This window comes from Misgurnus anguillicaudatus, chromosome 21, assembly GCF_027580225.2.
Source record: "Misgurnus anguillicaudatus chromosome 21, ASM2758022v2, whole genome shotgun sequence".
In the NCBI taxonomy this organism is placed as follows: domain Eukaryota; kingdom Metazoa; phylum Chordata; class Actinopteri; order Cypriniformes; family Cobitidae; genus Misgurnus; species Misgurnus anguillicaudatus.
In genome coordinates, this window is record NC_073357.2 from 25,470,052 (window position 1) to 25,481,379 (window position 11,328).

General features: G+C 37.3%; 1 protein-coding gene across 1 annotated transcript; it reads left to right on the forward strand.

Moving 5' to 3' along the window:
• The first annotated feature begins 3,298 nt into the window (after positions 1–3,298).
• Positions 3,299–4,898, forward strand: LOC129439872 (uncharacterized). Its single transcript, XM_073859897.1, has 4 exons — positions 3,299–3,432; positions 3,653–3,703; positions 4,353–4,442; positions 4,537–4,898. Exons 1-4 carry the CDS (start codon positions 3,366–3,368, stop codon positions 4,602–4,604), a joined length of 276 nt encoding a protein of 91 aa, XP_073715998.1. The 5' UTR covers positions 3,299–3,365; the 3' UTR covers positions 4,605–4,898.
• The last annotated feature ends 6,430 nt before the right edge of the window (positions 4,899–11,328 follow it).

Consider the following 11,328-nt stretch of genomic DNA (forward strand, 5'->3'; position numbering starts at 1 on the left):
AATATATATATAAGAAGCATATCAAGGTTTTATATATATATATATATATATATTTTTTTTTTTTTTCAATGTATACCCATCTTCAATGCTCTGAGGGAAGGAGGTTGTTCCCCAAAATCTCGCAATACATGGCCCCGGTCATCCTCTCCTTAATACAGTGCAATCGCCATGTCCCATGTGCAGAAAAACACCCCCAAAGCATGATGCTACCACCCCATGCTTCACAGTAAGGATGGTGTTCTTGGGATGGTACTCATCATTCTTCTTCCTCCAAACACGTGACCACATGACTTTCTCCCATGACTCCACTGGATCATTCAAATGGTCATTGGCAAACTTAAGACAGGCCTGGACATGTGCTGGATTAAGCAGGGGAACCTTCCGTGTCATGCATGATTTCAATCCATGACGTCTTAGTGTATTACCAACAGTAACCATGGAAACGGTGGTCCCAGCTCTTTTCAGGTCATTGACCAGCTCCTCCCGTGTAGTTCTGGGCTGATTTCTCACCTTTCTTAGGATCATTGAGACCCCACGAGGTGAGATCTTGCATGGAGCCCCAGTCCGAAGGAGATTGACAGTCATGTTTAGCTTCTTACATTTTCTAATGATTGCTCCAACAGTGGACCTTTTTCCCCAAGCTGCTTGGCAATTTCCCCGTACCCCTTTCCAGCCTTGTGGAGGTGTACAATTTTGTCTCTAGTGTCTTTGGACAGCTCTTTGGTCTTGGCAATGTTAGTAGATGGATTCTTACTGATTGTATGGGGTGGACAGGTGTCTTTATGCAGCTAACGACATCAAACAGGTGCATCTAGGATAATAAATGGAGTGGAGGTGGACATTTTAAAGGCAGATTAACAGGTCTTTGAGGGTATCAGAATTCTAGCTGATAGAGGTGTTCAAATACTTATTTACAGCTGTATCATACAAATAAATAGTTAAAAAATCATATATCGTGATTTCTGGATTTTTTTATTTAGATTATATCTCTCACAGTGGACATGCACCTATGATGACAATTTCAGACCCCTCCATGATGTGCCGGGCAAAGATTAATCGCGATTAATCGCATACAAATTAAAAGTTGATTTTCACATAATATATTTGTGTGTGCTGTGTCTAATTATTATATATATTTAAACACACTCACATACATATATAGATTTCAGAATTTTTGTATTTATATAAAATATATAAATATATACACATGTTTTTTAAATACACTTTTATTTTGTATGCGATTAATCGCGTATTAATCATATTAATATATATATATATATTAAATAAAAAAGGCAAATAAAAAGTTTGAGGATCCGGTTTTAAGAAACAATAATGGGTGTTGTGTTCAACTCTCAATGATGGCTAATTTAGAAACCTGAAGCGGGAATATCTCACTTGTTCCTGTACTTAATTGTTTCTTCACCACAGTGTTACTAATGCCAGTGTTGTGAGTAATGTTACTCACGTGCAGGGAATTCACTTTACAGTATCCACCTTATTTTCAAACGCGGAAGTATATGATGTGACGCATTTCCTTTATTGTGTGTGAGACGTGAGAGAACGCACAAAATATGTTTAAAAACAGTTATGGTATATGTTTACTATGTATATGTATACCCAGCGGGAGGATGAAATGAAGAAGTGGCCTGAAAATGTTTTGTGTTGTTGCTCTGAGTTGACGTGTCTTTCGTTGCGCAACTATAAAAGCACAGAGGCATGCAATACATGTACAGTACAGTGGAAAAGTCAGTCGAGTGTTTGTACATGAAATAGAAGTTTTTAAGTTTTTCATGCATATGTTTAAAATGTCCCAACTGTCCCCCTGCAGTGAGTTTTAATACACGGCAATTATTAATTGACTGTTATGTTTGAGTTTATATGGTGAAACATCAAGCTTATCCCGTGAATTTGGCTTTCTTTTCACAATCAGCAGCATCTTTAGTGTTCAAATTGAGGGGGTCTGGGGTGGCCCCGGACCTCCTATAAGCATTGTGGGACCCCCTATGAAGCACAAAAATATAGATAAGGATGATCCTGTGTTTTTTATTAAAATTGAAATATTACATTAATTTCCTGTGGTCCATTTCAGCAACTTTTCTTTTTTTACTAACCACGCATAAACATCATTTACTTAAAAATATAAACATGTACATACATTTTACTTACATATTATTGTAGCACAGTTTGTGCTGAATACAGTGTTATGTGATATTATCCATTAATATGTTTTAAAGCAACTGAAAAAAGACCAAATTTAAGAGCATGTCAGAACCTCTGCCAGTGTTCCAAAATGGTCGGACCCCAGAGGGTTAAAATTTACATGCTGCTCTGCCATAATTTCGCAATAAACAAATCCAAAAGATTTCTGTCTAAAATAAATGTAAAGTGCGCCTCACGCTGTTTTCTTGAGGAATTGACAGATTGTTCGATTTATATTTAGGATTGGGTAGGCAAAGTTGGTTCTGGAGGGCTCTGCAGGACATCGGCACTCCAGGACCAACGTTGCCCACCCCGGGGATTTAAAAAAATTCTTCTCAAACTATTATTTCACACTAATCTAAGGGGTAAAAAATGATAAGGGTTTAAATTAGAGGTAATTTTGTTTTTTTTCTGATTAAAGCGTTGATCTAGGACAAACAAAAATATTTTGATCCAGGATCACATCTTACTTGTGACTTGTGAAATCACAGCAACCCTATAATGACAGGGTCTGACATGCCGAACATATCAAGAAAAGGTGCTCTTTCAATGCTCAATAAACCAGTAAACTTAATACCACTCCATCAGCCCTAAAAATCCAGCTAAGACCAGCATAAGCTGGTCTACCAAGCTGGTCTAGCTGTTTTTTGGTCACTTTTTAAGCTGGTCTAGCTGTGTTTTGGTCACTTTTTAAGCTGGTCTAGCTGTGTTTTGGTTACCTTTTCAGCTGATCTAGCTGAACTTAGCTGATCAGGTTGGAAGACCAGCTGACCCACAAGCTTGACCAGCTTTGCCAAGCTGGGAGGACCAGCTTAAACCAGCTTGCTTATACTGGTCTTAGCTGGATTTTTTTGTTATTGTACCTACCAATTTAGTAATTCAAAACTGTGAGTGTTACCTGACCCACAGGATCACGTTTATCAGATTGAACCTGTTTTTACTTGAATGTTTTTTTGTAAACTACAGGTAAACAAGCAATATCTCATTCAGGTAGGGTCAAGGTATTCACAAGAACATGTTAAGACTTATTCAAGATTGTTGATTTTGAAAACTTAATGCAACCCCTCATGCATAGTTCAGATCCTGGGCAAGGGGGTGTAATCATTAACCAGGAGAATAAAAGGAGGCACAAATCTCACGTTCTCAGTACGAGGAGTATTTGTAAAATGTCGAAAACAATCTATCTGGTTTTTGTCCTGGTGATTCTGACCACACTTTTGTGCAACAGCCCAGGTAATTTTTATGCAAGGCTTTCTGTTAACCATGATTACACCATTGAAAGCTCAATTTAAAACTGTAGAGTCATGAGGGGAAAGTTTTTAGCATTACAGTTTGGGTACATGAGTTATATTGATGATGCAATGTAAAGTATTGGGGTTGTTGTGGGTTTTTTGACATCGGTTTTGATCCATGTGTATCATCTCAATTTAGTTTCTCTTTATTGCTGTTGCAGTCTGTTCACAAAGAGGATCTGGAAATGGACAAGCCACATGTGGTTGCAAAAGTAAGAAATTAATATTAGGCATATTGTTAAAAACTATGGGGGGGTTCCCTGACAGGGATTATCTTAAACCAGGACTAGACCTTACATATAACTAATTTGAACAAACATGGCTTACTAAAAACATTACTAATCTAGTCTAATCCCTGTCCGGGAAACCGCCCCAAAATGTCTAAGTAACAAGTGACTTTGCACCACAAAACCATAAGTCGCATGGTATATCTTAGCAATAGCCCACAATACTTAATTGTATTGGTCAAAATTATAGTTTTTTTATGACAAAAATCATTAGGATATCATGTTTCATGAATATATTTTGTAAATTCCCTACAATAAATATATATATATAATATCATTAGAAATATGTCTTGCTAAGGACTTCCTTTTGGATAACTTTAAAGGCGATTTTCTTAATATTTCGATTTTTGTACCCTCAGATTCCAGATTTTTTAAATAGTTGTATCTAATATTGTCCCAAACCACACAAAACATATTAATTCGGCTTTCGAATGATGTATCTCAATTTAAAAAAAAAATTATGACTGGTTTTGTGGTCCTTGGTCACATATGGTGCAGCTCAAAATTATCTAATTAAATTTTTTTAGAATTAAAAATTGGGAAAAATTAATTTTAAATCAAAATCTCTTTCTAGTCCATCCTAGGAAAGGTCTACAATGTGTACGGAGACCCCATACAACTTGGGCTGAAATTGTGCAGTGTATTTGCAATAACCGCAAAACTTGTAAGTTCATTTGAGAGGCTTGAAAATTGTATGCATTCATTTGGAAAAGCACTTTTAAATTCTTTAAAAATAACACATTTGACCTTGTACACAGATTTAAATGGTGACTCCAAGAGGCTGTATCAGAAGTACTGCAACCGAACCATTTCTACTCCTTTGTGATCTGATGGAGGTTTGCAGTTATCAGCGTATATTCAAGTCTATAAATACACACTCCACTCCGCATAATCACAAAGATTATCACTGATTTTAAATTTAAGCTTGATTTTTACAAGATTGTTTTGTTTGCGTTTTAAATCAACAAAATAAAAGTATGTAAACTATTGGGACATGTTTTGCTGTTATGCTTTTTTGTTTGTTTTGATGACAGAGAGATATGTCATGTTCTTTATCTCCACGTGTCATACTTTGTGTTTGACTACTTTTTTACATTCACAATAAATCTTTTTATCTGTATTTGAAGTGGAACTTTCTCATTCTTGATGTTCCTTAAAATATTCAACGTGAGGGTTAAATCAGGTTCCAACGTTTTGCTGCATCTGATAAGACAATAATGGTTTTAACATTGCAGTAAAGGTGGAGAAAACATATCAAGTAACACAAACACCACTCTTCTATGTGCGCGCGTGCGTGCGTGTGCGTGCGTGCGCGCGTGTGTGTGTGTGTGTGTGTGTGTGTGTGTGTGTGTGTGTGCGTGCGTGCGTGCGTGCTAATAGACTTATTAGCCTCACTGTATCGACAAGTTGTTTTGTAAATTGAAGTATTGAAAATGATAATAAATGACATCACTGGTGATCAACTTTTAGTCAAATTCATGAATCACAGTAAATAACTTATATTTAGTCAAAGCTTATGCTTATTACAATAATACACTATAAAAACATAAACTAGGCATAAATGTAAATAACATATAAAACATTATTGTAAAACTATGTTTGTTTGGGTTATAAGCATGCTGTACATTCTGGTGCCTTCCTTTAAGGCGACAAAAGGATGCTTGTGTCTACCCTTAATGGACTGTGTCGGCTGTGGAACACCAGCTCCGCTGGCCATGCATGCAGCTGTAAGGGAATGTAACAGCATTTTGGTGAAGCACAAGCACCAAGACAAACATCCACTTGCATAAACAAGGGCCCGCACTTGCATTCCACCCATATGACCTTGTTTCACAGCTATTTGAATTGCCCGTGATAAGCATCTTTTCTCAGCATCACGCTAACTGAAAGTTCTTCTTGGCACTTGTGGAAAGAAACACCCACAACACAAACTGGTTCACCAAGACTCTCTGGATTATGAACATGAGACCTGTGGAAAAAAGTGTAGAACGGTCTTTTTTGCCCCAAAGTATACAGAATTTCAGTCTGAAATGAGTGTATTATTTGCTGTAGTTTTTCTTATTCAAACATATAGTTGGGTCAGGGCATATCAAATGGTACATTCCCCCTTTATTTAAAAAATGACTGCAAATTACTTCAATTGGTAAAACCTAAAAAAATGTAGGTTTTTCAAATGAACTTTTTGCAGTAATTTTTTTAGTTAATCCAATTTTTTACAGTGTATAGCCAATCCTATTTCCAGAATAGAAAGAATAGACTAAATATTTTAAATGCATTTATCGACCAAAACATTTAGAGATGTATCAATGTCCTTCAAAATTTAGTCTCAGAGCACAAAAACTCTTATTTTATTTTTAATGCTTAAATAATTAGTTGTGAAAGTGGGGTGCTTAGATAGAAATATATATTATAGATCATATAGATTATTTATTATGTCACTTAACTTTCTATTAAAGTACTTCATGTTGTTTGTTGGAGTTAACTGGAACATGAATCCTCCTCTAACCTCTCTTTAAAAGTTTTTGAAATTTTGAGAAAAGAAGATTAGAAAACATCTTTGGAGGGTGTGTAAATACGAACCATTTGGGGCTGTACCCTTTCAAAAAGTACAGCTTTGCACCTAAAGAGTTCATATTTGTAGCTCAAAGATACATTTTAGTACAAAATATCTGTACCTAAAGGAACATGTTAGAACCTTTTTAACGGGTACTGCCCCAGTGACACCTGTGGTACATATTTGACTTTTTTTAAAGGTGCAACTGGTTGAAGTAAGTTCTTATTCCTTTATTTCCTTACGCCATTCCAGCTATATTCATTGCGAGCACCAGTTAATCCATAAACAAGTTTAATTCCGACAAGTTGATCCAGACACAGGTTGGGGGAGGGACAATTTGGCATCTCCAATTTGCCTAACTTGCATGTTTTTGGCCTGTGGGAGGAAACCGGAGTACCCGGAGTAAGCCCATCATGCTGACACAGGGAGAACATGCAAATAAAGTAAGTTCAAAAGCAAAAATAAAATATTTACAATATATTTGATATATGATGTCATATCCATAGAGAAATGTATAATTGAAAATGAATTCCACAGTGATGCCTAATTCTGCTGTACCTTTCCCTAATTATTACAACAGAGACGGTGTGTTGATGAAAACAACACATTGTCGTTTTGAAAAATCTAAAACAAAACATGTAAAAGTGCTTTCTCAAATCACTGATAAGGAAGCAGATAGTATATGATTTCATCACTAGATGGAGCTGATTCACAACAGTGTGAAGATTTCTAAGATTGTGTTACACAGTCCGGTTCTAAACAGGAGTTTAAATTAGAGCCATTCATTCACAAATAATGGGATATATGCCAAAATAGTATTTGCTTTCAGGAAGTTAATATGCTCTCTCTCTCTCTCTCTCTCTCTCACACACACACACACACACACACACACACACACACACACACACACACACACACACACACACACACACACATCTCTGGTATATCTAGACGTTGACTATCTTATCTGATACCATGAGCGAAGGTATCACTCTGAATACAGTATTTGTGTATTATGTGCCTATATGGTAATTGATTGGATGCTGGTGGTGCAGCTTTGAAATTGAGAAACACTGTTAGTCCCCAAAAACTCATTTCTGGACATTGAGAAAACCTCTAAACCATCTTCAATGTCCATTTAATTCATAACAATGCCCTAAACATTAAAACTTTGTTCTACTTCCAAAGTTATGATAAGACTGCAGTTTAGGATTAGTGGATATTAATCAGATTTCAAGATTTCAGCTTGTTTTAGTACAGTCTTAGACATCAGGCAGTTGTTGGCCAGTAAAAGTTACTACAGAGTCCAGACCTTCTGCCTTCAGTCTGACTAATAATATTGGAACAAGTCTATCCAGAACAAATAAAATATACAGTAATTATGCTAAATTGCTCAAATTTTCTGTTATTTTATGCAATTGTAATCTTAGTCAGAGAAGTAACTGAAAAATAGTTAATGTGGGATCATTTAGTGGCATCAATGTCATCCTATTTTGGGGTCATTCAATTTATTCTTGTTTTATGTTTTCCTACGTTTGCGAATATTTAAGTTCCCTTTCGAGGAGACTCAAGGCTGCGTCAAGGTGTTGACACTATGGGACTGTTTCCGGCACACACCGGCATCTAAAGCGTGTGTAAAATCATGCCTATTTATAGGCTACTGAAGGGGCCAGGTGCCGGACCAAAGCGTGCTGTGACCATAAGAGGGCACCAACATTATGCATCATCAGCTTCTTAAAGATGCCTGTGTAACTTTCGGAAGGATCTCTTGACAGAAATGCTATATAACATACATAACTATATCAGTGGTGTCTAAAGCGCTTTCAAAATTAACTGTATTGTTTTTATGACCTTAGAATGAGGCGTTTTTATCTACATACACCAATGGTCCCCTTACATGGAAGTTGCTGTCATGTTTCTATAGTAGCCCTAAATGGACAAACTGCTCTATAGAGTGTGTTTTGTCACCACATGTTCTCAGATGAAACTGGAGGTTCACTATGCATTTCGAAAGGGAGGGGTGAGCGGTGGATTGAGCCGTTGGTTGCAATTCACAGTTTTACCGCTAGATGCCGCCAAATATCTACATAGTGGACACTCCACTTTTTTTGAAAATATTCTCATTTTCCAGCTCCCCTAGAGATTTTTACCATTTTGAAATCCATTCAGCCGATCTCCGGGTCTGCACTACACTTTAACACTGGTTAGCACTAAAAATGTTATAGCACTAAAAATGGTTCCCTTATGATTACAAGCTTTTGTTTGTAAGAATTAGAGTTGGGCCATTTACATTTGTATTCACATTAGGGGTGGGGAAACAGATTTTAAACTTTTTGTAGTTCTAAACGTAGTTTCGAGAGGAGCCTAAACATTCAGGTCTGTCAATCATCATTATGGGCGTATATAAGGCAGCCTTCCAGCCTCCGGGTCCAGCTGCAGTTTTTCCGGCATCCCTCCTCCTCCCCATCTCCTCCTATGACTTTGTTCAGGGTTCACTCCAACTCTGATGAACCCTGAGTGCTTCATGTATTTAATTTTTCTATTTAAAACTTGACTCTTCTGTAGTTACATCGTGTACTAAGACCGACGGAAAATTAAAAGTTGCAATTTCCTATACAGATATGGCTAGGGACTATACTCTTATTCCGACGTAAGCCATTCAGTCATGTTACAGCAGCAAAGTCTTTGATTATTTCGGCAGAATGAGAGTATAGTTCCTAGCCATATCTGCCTAGAAAACTTTTCATTTTCTGTCGGTCTTAGTACACAATGTAGCCTATACAAAAGAGTCAAGTTTTAAATAGAAAAAATATCCAAACTCTTTGTTTTTTTTGTGCTATGCTAATGGTCTAATCAGATTCAATGGATTGTTCTTAGCTATGCTAAAAGTGGTAGCGCCAGACCTGAAGATCAGCTGAATGGATTCCAAAACAGTAAAAATCTAATCTTTAACTCTAGGGGAGCTGGAAAATGAGCATATTTTCAAAAAAAGTGGAGTGTCCCTTTAAGCCTGGAACACACACACCAAGCCGACAATCGGCCATTAGGCAATGTCGAGTATTTTTTAAGCTTGGTGTGTTCTCTGCTGTTGCCTCTTGTTAGATGTTGTCCACTGTTATATAGCCGCAGAATTTCCATGTGCATTGCGACAAAATGCAATGCATCTCTTCTGCTACATCAAACTACATTTTCCTGTAGGTGCATGTGTCACCTACGTGTACAATGTAAGCAGGTTTCAAAACTGTAGGTGGACTGTACGTGGACCCCGCACATAAAAACATAAAAAATGTACCACTTTGTCCTTTAGTCTTGTTTTATGTTGAGGGAAAAAAAATGCGTCTCTCCCTTTAAAAATGAGAACTCTTTCTCTTTTTTGTTGTATCTCAAAGTGCTTTTTGTGATTTATATATAACACAGTGACATATGTTCACACCCCAGTAGGAGAGGCATGAGTTCACACCTTGCACAGTTCGAGGCTTGTCTCGGGCGCCTCACAAAGGGTTCATGCATGCCAAATTGGTTCTGTAGGTGTTCTGAGAAGTGGACAAAGGCGTGGCATTTAACCAGTGACAAAACTCTGTCAGGCTGTATATATTGTCCCCCATCAAAGGTAGAAAGTGTAAGAGCCATTTATGGTGTTATACTTATTTTGTACACTAGGTGGACTATTGAGTTTGGGAAATGTATCAAATGGGTAAAGAAGAAATGCTGCACAGGTGCGGGTAATGAGCATACCAGTTTTGACCGTGATTGGAATGGCATTGGAAAGCCATATGTAAGATCTGTAAGAATTTGTATACTTTGTAAACTCTTTTTAATATTTAAACCATATGTGAATAAACCAAATATAGAACGTGACCGTGAAGATATGGACATGTTATTGGTACACGAGTCAAACATCGTTTGCCCACAACCTCTGTGAGTGACTGATTGGCAGTCACCGCAACATAAGTCAAAACTGGTATGCTCAAAAATTCCAAAGATCAAAAATGTGTTCTTTGGAAAGGACTATAGGATGCTTCACTTCTTCAGGCATTGCAATTTTGCATAACCGTCAACCAACTCTTAGCAATCCATCTTCAAGAATGGGGTTTAGCTTGTAAATAGCACTATCCCTTCTGATTGTAGTTTTTCTAGATTCCAGTGAAGCAATCTCCATACTGAACCTTTCTTGCTGACAGTATTGAATGATAGCTTTTTCCGCCAAAGAGAGATCATCCAAAGACAAACACTGTCCTCCTAATGAAGCTTTGACTTCCTGCATTTTACGTTCCACTTTGTCCAGGTCTTCTGATGTTAAAACTAACTGCTTTCTTTGATGACTCAGTTCTAGTAAGTTGCTTTACAGTTTACAAACTACAAGAAAAGTGGGAAACTCTTTCATGTGACATTTTGGAAAAGTGTAAAAGGAGAGCACAATTTAAAGATGTTGTTGAATTTATTGAACGTCAAGTAAGAATGTCTTCTGATCCATTTGGTGACATCCAAGGTTCTCAAGTTGTAACGAGCAGAAACTGCTTTGCAACAAGTGTTGTTAAAGACAGTAAATTAATACAAGCTCAAGACTCTGACCAAACATCAAGACTACAAGTCACGTGTCTGTGTAGCAAAGGTGGTCACCTATTGGAGTGGTGTTCACAAATGCAGCGCACACAGGGAAAAGCTTGAATTCTTGAAGGAGAATATGGTTTATGTTTTGGCTGTCTTTGAGGCTGTTTACACTTGGCATTAACATGTGTTTTCGTCGATCGGATCACAAGTGGACGACGTTAATGCCAGGTGTAAACGGTGTTCAAAACGTTTTAAGCTTGTCCACTTTTGACCACTTTCAACCACATCCAGAGGTGGTCGAAACCACTTTCGATCGGATCGCTTTGGAGTTGCGGAACGCGCATGTGGTTGAATGCGTTCGAACAGCGACACGCGACCGCCTTCTCTCCGCCCATTTATCTAATCTGAGGTATTAAACACAAGTTTTACGTCTTTTTTGACTTCT

Bases quoted from the DNA above. Each gene is read 5' to 3' on its own strand.
- LOC129439872 (XM_073859897.1), top strand. From the start codon at position 3,366: ATGTCGAAAACAATCTATCTGGTTTTTGTCCTGGTGATTCTGACCACA. The intron at 3,704-4,352 runs GTAAGAAATTAA...ATCTCTTTCTAG, and splicing joins AGCCACATGTGGTTGCAAAA to TCCATCCTAGGAAAGGTCTA. The intron at 4,443-4,536 runs GTAAGTTCATTT...CCTTGTACACAG, and splicing joins TTGCAATAACCGCAAAACTT to ATTTAAATGGTGACTCCAAG.